At 43.4% G+C, this 18426-nt stretch overlaps 1 protein-coding gene across 2 annotated transcripts in view; it reads right to left on the minus strand.

The window, feature by feature from the left end:
• Positions 1-18426, minus strand: part of HTT (huntingtin) — a 1924961-nt gene that overhangs the window by 931328 nt on the left and 975207 nt on the right. For both annotated transcript variants that reach the window (XM_078678546.1, XM_078678545.1), the window contains one exon: positions 17271-17407. In XM_078678546.1, the coding sequence (XP_078534672.1) occupies positions 17271-17407 (137 nt within the window). The remainder of the gene's footprint in view (positions 1-17270; positions 17408-18426) is intronic.

Genomic DNA, 18426 nt, shown 5'->3' on the forward strand with positions numbered 1-18426 from the left:
TGCTGGCTGAGTTTGTCCGCCCTGGGATTTAAAGATCCTGCCAGGTGGTTCACAATCAGGGAGATCCCCTGCAGCTCCAGCCAACTCCAGCAGCTTAGCAACTCTTGTCACAGGACTCACAAGTCCACACCTCCCTGCTTGTTACACTACAAGGCAGTAGTGGTGTTAGTGAGGACCTGTACAAGTTTCCTTTTGATGAACGGTAGGAAGGTCTTCTATGCCAGGCCTAGTGTCATCCGATCACCAGCTCTTCCAGATGACCTCCCCAACCCAGCAGATGTGCATCTGTCACCACTATTGTGTCTGGGTGAGACAAGGTGAGTGACCTGAAGCCATGGGTTGAGAAGTAATCACTGCAGGTCTTTTTCAGTCTTCTCCAAAACCTGGATGGAACAAGACAGGTTCCATTGGTGATGGGCCCATTGAGACTTAAGATCCTACAGCATGGCCTACATATGGCACCTGGCAGAATCAACAAGCCTTCGTTCTTTTTCTCACCATGCCACCCCTGTTTGGACCCAGCCATTTGCAAAGGGGTGATATCCAAAAACAGGTGTCAGGATGCTTGTTTTCTGGCCCAGAGGGTACCTGGCCTGGCACTTCAGGCTTGAAAGTTTTCAAGAGGAGCAGCGTCATTACTGATTTGCGTATGGCTGAGTCCAAACTGGAATGGCACAGAGAGCAAAACACAAAAGATTTAGGCCCACATCTCTGTACTGGGGTGATTATTTGACAATGTTCAGCATTCCATCCATCATCTTTTTGTGTTGCTGAACTCCTAATGAGATCCTGTATGTTTTAGGCACATCCCCTGTGGTTCCCAATCCCAAATATAATATTTAAGGCTTCAATTAACTTAGGTAAGCAAAACTGCTTAAATATTAACCCCTCCCATGCTCATGACGAGCTGAGCTCGTCATGAGCCACGGCGCTCCGGTGCTCATGACGAGCTCAGCTCGTCATGAGCCATGGAACGCTCAGGTGCGGGGAGAATTTCTCTCCTGTGCTGAACGTTCCACTGAGCCAATGCACCTGTGACGAGCTGAGCTCGTCATGAGCACAGGAGTGCCGTGCCTCATGACGAGCTGAGCTCGTCATGAGCATGCGGGCTCTGTGAGCGCCCCCCAGCACAGCGGGGGAATAACCCCCGCAGCGAAGGGGTTAAAGGAAATTCCTCTGTGATACAGGGTTAAGAAATCTAGTACAATAAAAAAAAAACTTCCAGAATGCATGTTAGACCTGGCATCATTGGCATGAGTTTCCCCTGTATTTTTGCCTTTGCCTCTTGTTATTTTGCTGTGTATTGGACTTCGACTTTGCTGCTCTAGTTGCTTTGAGCACTTTGCCACTGCTGTTCAGTTAAGTGCAAGAGCTCCCTGTAAATTGTGTTGTTATGGATTAGCGGTTCCATGATTGGTATACTTGATTTACGAGTCTGTCCCTAGTACAGAGCTGGGTGTGTGCCCAGGGCCTATAAATCAAATGCTGCTAGTGGGACTGCAGCACTGATTGTGCCACACACATAAGCAGCCTGTAAATGTAACTCAAATCTGCCACTGTAGTATCTGTGTGCAGTTTGGTACTGCCATGTCGACTTGGCAAGTGCACCCACTTGCCAGGCCCCACCATTCCCTTTTTGTACAGGTTAGTCACCCCTAAGGTAGGCCCAAGGTACCCCTGTGGGCCGGGTTGCAGTGTATGTGAAAGGTAGGACCTGCCATGGTGTGTGTGGCATGTCCTGATTGTGAAATACTGCCAAATTTGTTTTTCACTATTGTATGGCTATCTGTCCCCATAGGATAGAATGGGGAGTTTGCATTTACCACCTTATAAGCACAACTGCCATGGGGAACAAGATAGGAAAATAAAGTTTAGTATGCCTAAACTCAGAATGTTAAGATGCATCTTTTAGTGAGGGTGATTTTCACATTTTGTGTTTGAAAATACCACTTTTAGAAAGTAGGTATTGTCTTTCTAAGCCGTCCAGTGTGCCTCTTCTAGGATGTACATTGACTGTCTACTTTGAGAGTGACAGGGACTGGGGGTGTGCATTTTGTTCGGGCAGCCACCTGGGAGGGGGGGAGGGGGGTAGGTGTGTCCTGCCTTTCCAGGGTGAGTCAGGGATAGGCTGAATAGACATGGGCTGCATTTAGAGTAGGGGAAGGAGATTTCCTTTGCCCTGAAAGGGCCTGGTCTGCCTTACCCAATCCTGTCTCCACCTCCTGCCAGGAAACTGCACCAGAGAGGACAGAACTGGTTTTGACTGAGCCCAGGGCTTCTCTGCCACCAGAGAACAAAGGGGTTTGCAGTATAAATATTGAGGCCCAGACCCCAGAACTTTAGAAATGTAGATCACTTTTGGACTTCAAGAGGAACCTCTGCCAAGGAGAAGAGCTGGAGAAACTGGAGGAGTACTGCTCCCTTTGCTGTGCGCTGTCTGGGATTGGCCTGTTGTGGATGTTTCTGCCAATGAGTGGAACAGTATGTGCATCCTGCTTGAGAAAGTATCTCCAAGGGCTTAAAGTGGAGCCTGCTCCCTGTTCAAGAGGTCTCAGGAACAACAAAGACCTCACCATCCTTCTGGGCACCGTCTCTGTTTCTGCTGGTTCCAGTCACCACAGAAGAAAACCACAGCTGACTCAGTCACAGAGTCTGTCGCAGACTCCTTGTCCTGAAGGCACCGCAGAGAGCACCACCTCGCTTTGCAATGCAACCCTGGTCTCACTGACTCAGTCAGCGAGCTGCTACTTGCTCCATGTCCTGTGGGCCATGCTCTCCGCACCGCTTTGCTACACGCTGCACAGACGTTACCGACTCAGTCGATGCCTGACTCAAACATCAACCAGCTCTTTCGCCGCACTGTGACCTGCCAGCACCGCATCGAGCTCCGTGTCACCTTGCACTGCAAGCCTGGGTCTCACCAACTCCTGCCTTCACTGAGCCATGAGGACACCACACGCTGCAACGCTTCCATCTCAACCGATTGCCCCGACCAACTCGCATCGGCCCGTTGGCCGCAACTAGAAAGGTACTGTCTCTGAGTGTGTCGATGCTTTAGCTGACCCGTACCAACGTGATTGGCTGGTACTGTAAGACTCTGTCGTGTTCAGTATACCGTTAGCCCCGAGCGGCGATACCGAGTCAGAGGAACTGTGATTTCACTTTATTCCTGCAATTTTAAGTTATTTTGCACAGTAACTATTTTTACAGTATTGTATGGTGGATTATTGTAGTTTTTGGTCTTGTTAGTTTTATTTTTCTAAACTGGTGTGGTGTCCATTTGTAGTGTTTTCACTGTGTTACTGTATGCATGCACAAATTCTTTACATGCTGCCTCTGAGATAAGCCTGACTGCTCGTGCCAAGCTACCAAGGGGAGTGATCAGGGGTTATTTTAGAAGTGTATCTCCTAACCCTGACTAGGAAGAAGGGTCCCTACTTGGACAAAGGTACCAACCTCTGCCAAATAGAGACCCCCATTTCTAACAATGGGTTAACAATTAGGGGCCAGATGTAGGTGGCTCATTACCGGTCGGAAACGGCCGAAATGAACAAATTTCGGCTGTTACCGACCGGTAATGGGCTTTTCTTATGTAGGGGGCCAAAATTAAGGATTCAGTAATTTACCGAATCTGTAATTTAATGGATCGGTAAATTACCGATTTCTTAAATACCGATTCGGTAAATTACCGAATTCCTAATGTAGGGAGCACTTAAATGAGTGCTTATCCCATGTTAGGATTCATTATTTACCACCAACGAGTTGGTGGTAAATAACGGAAAAAAAAAAAAGCAATTTAATGCAAATTGCTTTAGTGCCATGTTGCAGACATACATGCCCTTAGGGCATGTATGTCTGCAACATGTGCACCCATAAACAATTGAAGGGTGCAACAGGGTGTCAAAGTGATACCCTGCCACCCTTCAATGTTTTCCCCCTTTTACCGAATCGGTATTTACCGATTCGGTAATTGCCATTCATTCCTATGGGAATGAATGGCAATTACCGAATCGGTAAATACCGATTCTGTGAATCATAACGATTCGGTCATTTTTACTTATTTTTTAGCTACATAGCATTTACCGATTCGTAAATACCGAATCGGTAAAATTCAGTATTTACGAATCGGTAAATACTATTTACCTACATGAGGCCCTAGGTGGACTAATTTTGGTCAATGGTTGAACAAGAATCCATGTCCATTCCACTTTAGCCATTGGTAAAATTTGCAATTTTACCTCCATCATTTTATAATACCGTATATCAAGCATGTGAAAATACAAAATGTCTGTGTACACACTCTAACAATTGCATCAAACAGATTTTTGCGAGAATGGTGCTCACCCAAATTCTCACAGTTGGATGCAGGGTTGAAGTGTCTTATTCAGCTGTACAAAGACAGCATCCCACACACACTTACAGAACCTAAACACACTTTTATGTTCTGGCAAAGAAGGACATTAATAGATCTTTGTCAATAAATCCCAATGAAGGTTTGGCAAAGTATTGGGAGAAAGACGATAATGTATGTATGGCCATGAATTAAAAAAAACTATTCACATCTATGGGTAATGAATATGAAAAAATGACTATGGTATAAGAGGGCTTTAAGCTATTATGGATATTTATGTTTCTGATTCTAAACTTTGTTATAGACATTGCGAATGACTGGCGAACATGATCCACATTTTGATCTAGGAAAGACGTTCTAGCCCCAATTAATTAGGCAATGGTGCTCGCTCTCCTAAGAATCCTAGGATGATCCTTTTTGTATGACTCATAAGAAGGTGAGATATATACCGCTGAGATCTAGTTTCAGCAAACATATTTCCCAACTACTGACAGCCGCTAAGATTTCAAAAGTCTACTTATGGAAAGAATTTGAGGTATCCCCATTTATTCTCTGATGGCAGAAGATAAGGAGTAAGTACCTTGTTGGAAAATATCACAACTTCGATCACACATAGTTACTATGAATAGCACGTTTGTGACCCACAGGTTATGTCTGCTTAACAATTTGCATTGTATTGTTGGCTTTCTTTTAAGGAAAGTCTGATACTCAGTGGAGCAACAGCTTTATATTAATCTTTTTTTATTTTTATCTTTTTTTATTTTGCATTATTTCTCCACCATAATAACACAAACAACCCCTCCCTTCCAAGCAGTAATTCATCTTGCATCACAACCATTTCAGCAGCAGTAAAGATAAATACATAATCCCTCTATAAAACTGTAAAAAACATTGAGAATGCGTATAAATAATTTTTCAAAAACATCTTAAAATTCATCATAAAGTGCAGATATGAGTCCCAAAATCCTCTTGTGCATAGCAGGATCGTCTCCCCCATGTCCCCCCTCATATGTCTTAAGATCATTCTCACCTATCCTTGATGCCCTTCCTCCATTTGATAATGACAATATCCATGCCCTCAAAGGTGCCCAGACTTGTAAGCCTCTTATCCTGGCTCCTTTAGCTTTTCAGGAATATACAGCTTTTTCAATATGATAGACAGAAAGCAGTCGAGCTAACCATTGCTGGAAAGAGGGAGGCATTGGATCAAGCCAGCTGCAACTAAGCACAGTCTTAACACTGCCACTGCTACAAAAATAAAAGATTAAGCGTGATACAAGTCTTCGATTTTTTGGTTTTTGTGAACCCCCAATATCAATTCTTAAAGACAAACAGTGTGGCTGACCATGGTTAGGCACCTCAGTTTCAAAGTCAATTTATGAGTACTTGGTTTGTGCATAGCGCATCCGGAGCTCGCCACACGTATGCTAGACTGTAGAAACAGATAGAAACTTTTTGAAAACAAGGACTTCCAATTTTGCCAAAATGAAGTCCTTTTTTTGTTCAATTTCTAAAAAGCCTCGGCCAACGCGTTTCATTCCATTGTAACTTCGTCAGGGCTCGATAATCTCTTGTGGTTCCAGAACAGAGGTCAAAGATAGGGTAATCCAAGTGTTTTCAGTTCACGTTCTCATCAATGTCCTTTTATTCAAAAGAGACGAAAGGATGGTTCTCAGAGTTCAAATCACGTTCTAATGGCCCAGAGTCCTTGCTCATGTACCTTTTGTGCAGTCTTCATAAGGACAAAACTGGCAACCTTATTCCTCCAAAATCAGAGGAGGTCCTAGTGGCCCATAGCCTTGGCACACGTACCTCTATTTTCAGGAAAACACTTATAAAAGCCTTATGTTTCGAGTTAAACCTCAGGTAATTCCAATACTAAAATTAAAGTAGGCCTGTAATTCTTATTTTTCAAATGGCATATATAACCCACGGTCAAAATTAGAAATGACAACAACCGATGTAGCGGTCGTCCGTCCTCAAATCGCAACGGGGCATAAATAACCCCCAGTACAGAATGACCGAACGGCCCACCCGTCTACATTCGTCCTCCCTTGGTGTCGATCAGACCGCCACAATCGTAATCACAATGAGCTCGAAAACCTCTAATATCACTAGCTGCAAAGTCAGTTCAGCTTGCAAGCCCAGTTTTATCCCTAGAAACTCAGTGATATTATTTTTCAATCTCTTCAGGTCTGGACATTCAGCAAATACATGTACGAAGTCCGCCACAGTCACTTGACATCTTGGACAACTAATACCATGTGTCTCACCCATTTAGAAATTTTCCCAGGGGTAATAAAAAGATTAAACCAAGTTTTGAAGTGCTGTGCTTGCAGGTTAGCAGACAGTAGCAATGTCTGGGCTAATGCTAACGATTCTACCACTTCCCCATTTTCAGTCTGAAGTGCTCCCTGCCACCATCTAATGTGTTTATCAATTTCCTCATGCATCAAACTATTTAGGATCTTACAAAAAAATCCTATCTGAGACCTCTCTTCTATTATCAAATTTACTAGCTCCACTTTACTAAACTCCACTAGCCCCCCGATTTTTTTATCTAGGAAATGTCTAATCTGTAAATATTTAAAGAACTCATTATGCCTAAATTAAATGTCATTCTAACATCCTCAGATGTATTTACACAATTATCTAACACAAAGTCACCCAGAGTAAATGGACCTTGCTCTTTCCATCTTCTCACTTGCGGATCCCAGAAGATCGCAGGTAAGATAGGACTTTCTTGTACTGGGGTATAATAATTAAAGTGGCCGATACAGAGTTACTTCCATACAGCAGACCAAACGTGAAAGGCACAGGAAAGAGTTTTAAATCTAACTCTTTTATAATACCAAAACTCTGACGCAGAAGACAGCCTATTGCCTCTTTCCCCAGCAGCAGTTCATAAATCGTGGGTAAGCCTTCATCTACCCCTTTCCGCTCCTATTTTACATAGAGTAATATGGCCATCTGTTGTAAAACTGTGGCCCAGTAATAGAACCAGAGGTTTGGTACTTTCCACCCTCCACCCCCTGTTCTCTCAGAGAGTAATACATTTCAGTGCCTTTCTTGGTCAGGTGAAAGCCCACAGAAATCTCAAGATCACTCCGTCCAAGACTTTAAACAAATAGCTCTCTACTTCCTAAAAAAAGACAACATTTTGGGGAGAATCATCATCTTTACTAGATTAATTCTTTCGACCAACGTTAATCGAAGGTTGTTCCATCTCTCAAAGTCTGCTTTCGTTTGCTTGATTAAGTGTTCAAAATTTACTTCGAGGATTTTACCTAAATCTGTCCTAATGTTAACCCCGAGATAAGTCGCACTCAAGACCACCCGACTATCATCCCATTGTATATTACTGTTACTTACTACCTGGATTTTATCCTTGGTAATCCTAGGTCCAGAAAAACACCCAAATCTATTTTCCTCCCTTTCAATTTAATTTACTGACTGCCCCGGATCAGGAGATATTATTGCCAGATCATCAGCAAGTATTTTTGTTTTCCAAGCCTGCATCTAAACTGATGGAATTGCTCTATTCTTTCCAATGCTCCTAATGAGGGGATCAATATATAATGTGAACAGAAGGGGAGAACAAGGGCATCCCTGTCTTATACCTCTTTGGAATACAACTGTCTCTGATTGTCTTCCCATTAATAAGATCTTGGCCCTTGGTTTATGATATAGATATTTAGCAGAATTAATAAAACCTGACCCTAAGCCCATCCTGGCCATAACCGTGCAGAGGTATGGCAAGGAGATCCTATCAAAAGCTTTCTCCGCATCCAGCGATATTAAAGCCATAGGGTCTCGTACCATTTGGGCTGCATCGAATAACTTAACTTGACGGAGACGATCCATGGTACCCCTCCCGGGGATAAACCCATGCTGCAAAGGGGAAACTATACTTTTAATCACACCGGACAGTCTTGTAGCCAATATCTTTGAATAGATTTTACCATACCTATTCAATAAAGTTATAGGGTGGTATGATCCCAATTCCTGCCGAAATTTCCCCTTCTTTGGAAAAACCACTATATTTGCTAAAGTCTAAGATTCCAGTGAAACGCCTCCTCTCTGAAACTGTAAAAATAAAATCTCCAACTTTTATATTTACAATCATCAAAAAAGATTTTATAGAATTCCCTGGGTATAGAAACCGTCCCCACTGCTTTTCCTGAGGCTACAGTAAATGTGGCCGTTATTATCTCCTCTATCATAATGGGTTGTACCAATAGTTCCCAATGCTCATCATTTAGCACTTCTACTACCATCGCATCCAAATACCTTTCCATATCTCCCACATCTACATTCGAGCCCTCATCCTCAGTATATAGTTGTTGGTAAAACCTTGGAAAGCAGCTCGTATTTCAACTGGATCTGAGCGTATTCCCATAGTCAGATCTTTGATTTCTCTTATGTCCCCTTGTGTTATCTGTTGGCTCGTATGGATTGCAAGTTTCCGCCCCACCATTTCATTATATTTGTAGGCACTTACTTCCATGTCATATATTTATCTGCTGCTTTCCCTAGTGAGATGTCAGTAATAGCTCCTTTGGCCACTGCCACTTTTAATTGAGCCTCCTCAAGCCCACGTCCCTTTGATAATGTGTCTAATAAGTTGGTTTCCTCCTGCAGCAGAGTTTCATATAGTTCCTGCAATTGCTGTTACTTTATTTTATGGGACCAACTAAATCTAGAGGTCTCCCCCTGGATACCTGTCTTAAATGTGTCCCATATCATGCCTATTGGAGCATTTATCACATGCTTTAACATAAACTGGGGGAACCATTCCTTCATACACCTAACATATTCCTCATCCAGCAGCAAAAGACCAACTACGGGTTAGATGCAATTCAGAGTTTATATCTATCTCTATATCTGACATCACCCTTTGGTACTTAAAAATTCTACAGGTCTGTACTAGTTTGATATAAAAAAACAATCCAACCTCGCATGTACCTTATGGGGTGCCGAAAAGAATGTATACCCAGGGCCCAGAGTCGCTTTCTCAGCGCTTATATCAACTAACCCATGAATACCCACCAGATTTCTCATTCCCCTAAAGCATTTGGTTTTTGTCCATTATAAAACTCCCATCCTGCTCTTAACACTTCTCAGTCCGTATTTATTTTAAAATCCCCACATATAATTAGCGGCAGAGGCAAATTAGTCAGCTCGATATTTACCCATTCTAGCAAATCAAATCGTCCCCTACGGATCCATAAACTGAGCAGAGAGCGAAACAGCATTTCATAATGATCTAGCTATACTTATCTGCCTTACAATGCAGAAAGCGGCAGTTACCCTTCCGAACAAAGATTGCAGCCCCCCCATGTTCGCGTCTCTTGTATTGCACATAAATACCCTGGTAACCTTTAAAATCTAGCAAATTACATCTTCCCCTTCAATGTGGGTTTCTTGAAGGAATATTAGTCTGCTTTTACATACTGCATTTCCAGATTAATCCTTAGATTTTCCTGTGGGTTAAGTCACATATATTAACTGTGGTACCCATAAGTGGCTAATTTTTCAGAATATACTTCTTCTGTGCTGCTGCTAATACTGCCCATTCCCTCTGCTTGGAAGTGACCCCCCCCCCCCCTTGCCTTCACTCCCTCTTCTGAAGACCTCCCCCCCATACCTCTACCACGGGCTATCGGGTCTACCAAGACCATAGTGATGCAACCTACCAAACACACCACCCTTCCCTCCCCCGATTCCAGGACAAATTCCCCATGACCTCATGAGACCTTGTGAGACAATAGCAAATCAGGTCTATCTGCTCCCTTTGTAGAGTCTGCATACCCTACCCATTCCCATTTAGCCTTAACCAGCGCCCTCTCTCCCCGGTATTCCTTTTAAGTATTCTTGTGCCATAATCTCCAAGATAAATGTCTGAGTCTTTCCTTTACAAATAATTTTGAGGTGGGCAGGATTCATCAGATATACTTCACATCCAAGCCCCCGAAATGGGAAAAACAACTGGCATTGTCGCCACCTTCTTTCTACAATAATGTGGCAGAAGTCTGGTCGGACAAAAAAAATTGACCATTGAATGAGCTCTTTGCCTCAGATCAGGCTTCTCCACTATCGCTCGTCAAAGTAAAAAGATTCCAAAGAACACCAGGATCGCTCTTGGTTTTTCCGGCTGTTGTAAATGCCGATTTTTCTTAAGCATCAGTGGAAATCTGCGCACTTGTTGCACTTGTGCTTTCCAGTTCCCTTGTGCAAGCCCGGGGAACACTCCTTTTTAGCAAACACACCATAAAAGCCCGGATATCATTTCCCTCAGTTTTCTTCACCACCCAGAAATCTTAAATTGTTTTCTACGTTGTCGATTTTCAAACTATTTCAGCTTTCACATCATATCTGTAATTTGAGTTTCCTGAGCCTCGTTTTGTTTCTCCAGAGTACTCACCCCAATCTCCAACAACTCTATCTGTTCTTCTACCCGAGTGATCCTTTTAGACATTTCAGCACAAGACTTATTCACTTTGAGCATCGCCGCTTGTAGCTTTTTAGTGGCTAGCTGGGATCTTTTATTCTCTGTGTGGGCCTCTACTTAAATGTTACTTCAGCGTGGAATATGTAAGATCCATAGTGGGTGCTTATGTCTTTTCTGACGGTGCTTCTGGTCCACCTTGCGATGTGCCTGCGGCCCCTGGGATAGAATCCTCCAAGATCTCATGTGTCGCAGAGTAGTCCCATTGTAGTTGCCTGGTGTCTGAATCCTGGCCACTCTCACTACCTCTTACCTTGACTTTACGTTTCTTTTTATGAGTGAAGACACGCTTCTGTGTGGCTAGTCTAGCACTACTAATGTCCCCCGATACAACTACTGCAAACTCCTCATCCATCAGATCTTCACTTATTCTGGATAAATATGAGTCACTTGTCAATGAATAGAATTTATCGGCCCCATCAGGGGAACCTACATTCAACCTCTACGGTCTAGAGACCTTTCCCAATGGTCTTTGCCCATCCAGCTGATCTTCCAGCGCAGATCCACTGCCACTTCCCAGGACATCCCCCATTCCCTTCTTTCATCGGCCCCATGGGTCTTTTGAGCACCTCGGTCTGCTCATCCATTAGCTTTCACGACAGTACATACGTCTGGGGCGCCACTTTCCTCTACATTCAGATGAGGTAAATCACCTGTACTCATAGTTTTTGTGGAGGGTCATTCCGCAATTTCTCTTTTCCTCTAGGGGTATTGCCATAGGTTTCTTAGAGCTTTTTACATCTTGCCTTTGTGGTTTACTGGAAAAAAATCAAAGGGATCACCCGTTCTTTCTCCTTCTTGGGTAAATACATTTTGACTCCTACAGCCGCATCCTGGTTAGGGACCAGCCCATGATCGCTCACGCCTGTCCCCGATTCTCTTCTCCCTGCGTTGAGGTCTCGCCCATATTCCCTGCAAGAGTTCCTTTTCGGGGCTGAGTTGCTGCATGGGTCGCCCCTGAAGCTGCAGAGTCAGCACCATCCCGCTATGCTCTTCTTGTTGTCGGCATTCACCATCACAGACCCGCTCCCAGCTGTCCAGGAAACCGAATGCTCTACCCACTACTCACAGGAGCAGCAAAACTCTCTCTCTCCAGCCGCCGACTCTGATCAGCAGTGGCTTTGCATTCAGGAAGCAGAGATACAGTGGCTTTACACTATGCAGCATATTGTCCGAGCAGTATTCCATTTGCCTTTCATTTTACATTTATTCCCCACTTTTCCTGAGATCTGTAATTTTCTACATTTTCACAAGTTTAGCTCCTTAGGCCCGGAGTCGGAGAAGGATAGCACCGCGGCATACTAAGCGGATGCCAACTTGCCTCCCATACTGCAAATGCAGTATGTCCGCTTTATATTAATTTTGAGTGGGAAAACAAAATTATTATGGACCAGTAAAGGAGGTAGAGCAGCTGGATGCACAAATGTTTTTTGGGCCCTCCCTTTGATCATTTCAAGCATTTCTTTTCCTTCTTGTATGGCTACTCCTGCCTCCCTCTCAAGTAGTGTACTCAAAATAAATGACTGGTAAAAATAATCTTCTATAAGCATTACTACTGCAGTTGCTTATCAAAATGAGCCTTGATTCTTGTCTCATATCATATGTGTTCTATTATTAAAATGTAATAAACATGTAATATACACAGACAATGTATCCTTATTCTTGCCTATCCATTCGGGTGAGGATCATATTAAACAGCCATGATGATCGCAAATAACCAGGCTATCCTGTTTTCAGTGTTTATTTTTTGGGTGATTTCAGTGATGTTTCCGCCGTGATTTTCCAACCTTTTGAAATCAGTGCTTAGCTGTTTATATTCAGCTGCCATACCCCCAAAATAGCCAAAAACAGTGTTTATCCACAATTTACAAAACATCGTTTCTGCAGTAATTGTTATAAGGAACATATTTAATTTAAAGGAAACGTAATGTAAGGTATGTAGCATTTTCCCATTGGCAACATGGCAATGGACTAATGTTACTATTTTGAGCATAGGAAGTGGTCACTCTGTTAGGACCCTGTCTGGATTACAGGACTATTAATAGATTTAAAAAAAATGTAACAGTGCAATATTCAAGTGTTGTAATAAACACATTCTTAGACACAACTGGGGACCATTAACCAACTTCTTACTGAATATTATGACATTGCAGTGGTGGTAGACCCTGCCAACAGCATCATACGTTATGAAACCTTTAAACCTTTGAAATAAACCAGCTTAATTTGTAGTCCTGAACTCGAAGGCACCTTAAACTAGAGGCTTTAAGCATGCTCGCCACTGATTTTCTGCACACTTTTCCTTTTTATTTATTTTTTTATTTATAATTTTACTTTTATTGCAAACAAGTCAGGTAAACAGCATGAGATATAAGCGAAAATCAATTTGAGACCAATTTTACATTGTAGGAAACAAAATTGCAGTGAATGAATAATGTCTTAATTTTGTCAGTTGATTCCTCCTTGTGTCCATTGATATATTGGCGCCCAGATTTTTCTTCCCGTTTGTTTCTTTTTCCATCCTTTTGTTTTATAAATTGAAGATTCTAAATTGAATTTGGCTAACAACCGCACACTTTTCCTGATAATATTAATGTGGTGCTGTTCTTGTGTGGACTTTCATAACTGCCAAGTATCCCCCAGGCAAAGTGCACAGTTGAGTCAGTCCTGAACAGACATCACATTGTATTCTCAGACTTGCAGTTTTGCTGTTAACATTGTAACAATGGGTTTAACACCCAAACAATAAAATGCAGTTGGGTAAAAAGCCAGGATTAGCTGTAGTTATCACATATAACAAAGGGACACCTTGCAGCTATGAATTTTATTGGTCTGTGGAAAGTCTTGTGTCAAGCTTTCACTACTATCCCATATGCATTGTGACAGTACTTTTTTCACAGGTAGCAGTCACTATACCTTGCATTGAATGTTTAAAACCTGGGGTGCTTAGATGGTGACCTGCTATCCATATTGACTTGTTAGAAAAGGGAGCTGATGTGTCAAAGTATTAACCCATTCTGTGTTTGTGGTTAAACATGATAGTAAATACTGGCGAACATCCACATGATCCAGCCATTTCACCAGTCAGTGAAAGAAAATAACACTGCCAAAAGATATGTGTATAACATAATATGTAGAATTGTATAAAATTACTAAAGCAGACCTAAAACATGCTAATGAACACTGCATCTTTAACCCAAGCATAACAAACTGGGGAAAACAAAAGGAAGAAGAAACAATATTTTAGCGGCATCCCTAAACAATAAAACCAAGCAGAAAAATCTTGAAAAAGTCTTTCTTGCTGATACATTATAGAACAAAGTTGCACTGTGCTGCCCTTTCAGAAAGAAACAAAAATTACTTATTCTTTCTCACTTTCCTTTCTTTGAATAGCATTTTAGTTTGTGGTTGTGCAGGTGTTATCAGTGTTTATATGCTTACACCGATGAAGGTTGTTTCCTTCATGGGGTTTTATCAGTTTTCATAAGTTTAAACCTAAAACCAGATAGCCTGCAAAAAGAACAGCACATATCATATGAAAATTCTGTCTGTAAATGTGAGAAGTTGGCCTGATATATGATGCTCACTAGTTCTAGTGATCACCTTGTATCAGTCCAAACAACACTTATGGTGATTGGTTGTAAGTCAACCTTATAGACCAGCTATCCTAATGGTAGCATGGACAAAGCAGTCTTAGGCTAAACTCTTTTGGCATGTGAAGCCAGCTGTTTTACCACAATATAACCCCTTGAATACCAGATGAAAGGACACCACACAGGTTGTTATGAAAATAAACAGTCTATTTATTAATAACAACACCTCTGAACTCTTTATGAGGTCAGAGGGCTAAGCACATGACAATCTCTTACGAAAAATACGACAAGTTGCACAAAATTACAATGGTGCCCTAGGGGCACGACAAACCATATACTAAGTAAGTGGAATGTGAAAGTCGATAAAAGGAATGGAGCTGTCCAGAGGTTGTAGGATCGATGGAAACACGCTACACTAACTCTAGGTAAGTAATAGGAGGCCCACGGAACGCGTGTGCAGAGTGTGAACTCACACGCGAGATGCGTAACGTCTATGGACAGTACAGTTCAAGTAAAAGGTAAGTACGGACAATCCTGACTAGGTAGGACAACAACGGCTGTGGAATTGGACACTAGGACAGTTAGACTACCCTTGAGCACCGAAATGCTCTCGTTACCTCACCCACGGGCTGCGGGTGCATAGGTGCCAAAGTGTGTCGGGTTCTCGCGTTGAAGTCAATGGAGCCTGAAAGAAAAGATGCTGCAGGCGACCAGGAGGAAGATGTCCGGTGTGATCCAAGGGTGGATCGGTGAAGAAGAGGAACTGAAAGCAGAGGGGACAGTGTTCAAAGTCACTAGCCAGTGACCGGTGTGGAACCAGGTAGGAACCAGGTGCTGTCGTCGCGATCAGGTGAAGAGTGGACGCTTGACTCTGCAGGCACGTGGACCAGGAGGTGTCTTCGACGACCAAGATGGAGGCACGAGCTGTCCCACGCAGGCTCTCGCTGTCGGCGGTGTCGGATCCGAGATTGGACTCAACAGGCCTTGGCAAAGGCAACCCACGCGGTGATGGGAAAAGAAGTCTGGTGCGGACTAGGAGAGTCCGGGGTGCCCCTCTTTTGGAAGGGAGCAAGGGCCAGTCTGGAGCAACCAGACCAGCAGCAAAGATTCAAAGGTTCGTCGTCTAGGAGGCCACTAGCCAGCCGGCAAGTGACCAGACAACGCGTCGAGCAGCAACCAAGCAGAAGGGCCCCACGCAGATCTCGTGGAAGCTGGAGGGCTGATCTTCGGTGCAGGGGCTGCTCGGGGCTGGGGCTTCTCAATCCCCAAAGCACTTGGTCGAGTTTACCTCGGGAGTCGTGCTGGAAGCGAAGTGCAGGTTCGTTCAAGATGGCCGGTCCCACGTGTCTCGTCGCACCCACGGGTCTCAGCTTTGCTGCAGATGTAGGTGGAGGTCGGAGAGGTCTGGGAATCCGGGTCTCGTCGGGCTCTGAAGTCTGGATCCTCGAGGGAAGACGACAAAGTGAAGCCGCTGGACGCTTGATGGTGCCTGCAGTTGCAGGGTGGACACTCCTTGTCCACAAGGGAGATTCTTCAGTCTTCTGTGGAGCAGAACTTCGAAGGCCAGAGTTTCTTCTTGTTGAATAGTTCAGGATAATCTAATTTGGAATGGGACCAGCTCCTACCTTTATTCTCCTAAAAGGGGCTGCACTACTGACTAGGTCCCTCCCCTGGGTGGGACCAGGAAGGGGGGTGGCTACACCCCCTATCCTTTGTCCGGTTTCGCGCCAGAGCTTGGGAAGGGATGCCCCAGCAACTGGTTTGTACTGGTGTATGCACAGGACACCTTGTGTGCCCCAGGCATGTCTCATTCCTTCCAGGCCTCCCTACCTCAATACACAAAATCCTGTCTGGGGTGGTGCTAGCACCTCCCAAGGCAGGAAACCCTTTGTCCAAGCCTCCCTCGCTGGAAGGACTCCCAGCAGCAGGAGGTCAGACTTGTGTCTGTGGTGGCAGCATCCATTTTGTGATGCTAAGGCTCGAGTTAACTTTAACCGGGGTTCACAGTTACGTACATGTCGTGTCCCTCTAGAAGGGTGGAATGCTACCCCCGTCACCAGAATTGGCGAGGGGGAAGTATTCCAAATCGTATGACACCTTACTCGACATGTTTTGATAATGTTATACCAGAGTTAGCATTTAACCGCGAGGTTGATAATGCACTTAAGAGTATATGGTATAGCGTTATCATGGAACAGCTATTAGGACTTGGTTCCGCAAGCTGCAAACGGGCTCAGCTCATGCCAGAGCACCATCTCACATAATTCCAAGCACTCTGCCTTCAGGATTGATAAGGCCTTCCATAGGAGTGACTGATAGGAATATATGTGTCCATTTTAGGGTTAGATATAGGTATACTATATCTATAGCAAAGGGTGATTACACCACCTTGCCCCAGCTGTCATGCAGCCAGTTGTGTCAGTTTTAGATGGCCAGCCAGGGGTGGCATAATACATGCTTCAGCCCCTGGTAGGCCCTGGGTACACCTGTGCCCTGGATACCTAAGGTATACTGTACAGGGACTGATAAGGTGGTCCAATACCAATTGGTAAATGCACCTAAAGTACATGGTTGTCAATTTAGAGAGAGAACAGCTAGGCTGTGGGTCTGATTAGCAGGCCCACAGCCAGGGAAAGTCGTAAACCAGTGAAGCAAAAAGCAAAAATCTGGGGTGACCATAGGATTGCAGACCCCACTCTCCTACAGTAAACACTCCTCAAATTCCACCTTTTCAAAAGAATTAGTTATAGAACAGTAAATTAGATGGAAACTAACATATGGTTTAAGGCTGAATCAATCTAATCAGGACACAAAGTCTTACCTGATGATACTGGATAAGTCTAAGCAACATTGACACAACCACTTCTTTTTGTGTTTCTAGCTCTTTGCCCGCATCAGCTTTATTTGCTCCTCTTAAAACAAAGAGATCATGTACTATTGGCTGCAGTGCTGGTATTGCTAAAATAAAATAAACATGTCTGTATTAAATTGCAAGTTTTATTAAACAGTTTATTACACAATATACAAATTGTAAATGCTAAGTATCTACAGAGAGAATTCAGAGATTATGCTCCAAATGCATACAGAACAGGTAATGCAGTCTGGCTGGCAAAGCAGGAAGATTCCTTCAGGGCCTGGGGAGTCAAAAAAGGTCATCATTGTGATGGATTCAAGGTAGGAGGGCTACAAATGTCATGCCCAATATCAGGATGTTACAGATCAACTAAGTTCATAAAGTAGAGATATGACTGAGGATAATTCCTATCACTACAACTGGAAAGAGGAATTGCAAGGAAAATCTTGAAGTGGATGGAGGTCATTTAAAGGAAGAGAGATTTGCTTTCATGATGTCTTATTCAACACTACTGTAACATATAAACCGCTGGAACATAATCAGTGCTTTCTCTGGAAGATCTGCATGAAGTGAATAGCCAAAGGACATATAAAAGAGAGCTTTTAATTAAAAAAGGGTTCATTTTTAAACACAAATGCCATACTGTTATGTTCAGTTTATTTCTGTATATAGATGACAGGAACAGGATTGGGATGAAGGTGAACATATGTAATTTTGTTCAAGATATAGGGTAAAGAGGAGCAAAGCTGAACGCAGTCTTCACACACAACACCAACCACTGACTGCCTCGCACCCTTCAACCAGCATTTTGCCCGCACCTGCATTCTACCTTGTCCACATTCTACATGATCATGCATCATCACCACCTACTGTCCACCCCTGCAACATGCCCATAAAAGCACCGCTGGAAAAAAAAAACAATAAAAAATGTAAAGTAAAAAGAACCATAGTACTAAACAAAAGTAAAATTAATCCAGTCTTTTGGGAATCCTGCACTTCTATACACTCCACCTGACCACTCACCCAGACAGGAACCTGGGATGCAAACTACAGGAACTACACTTCAGGAGGCAAGTCAAATGCCCTCAACGGTCGCCGCTCAATCTCCAAGCATGGAGGTGGA

This window comes from Lissotriton helveticus, chromosome 2_2 (genome assembly GCF_964261635.1).
Source record: "Lissotriton helveticus chromosome 2_2, aLisHel1.1, whole genome shotgun sequence".
Classification (NCBI taxonomy): Eukaryota; Metazoa; Chordata; class Amphibia; order Caudata; family Salamandridae; genus Lissotriton; species Lissotriton helveticus.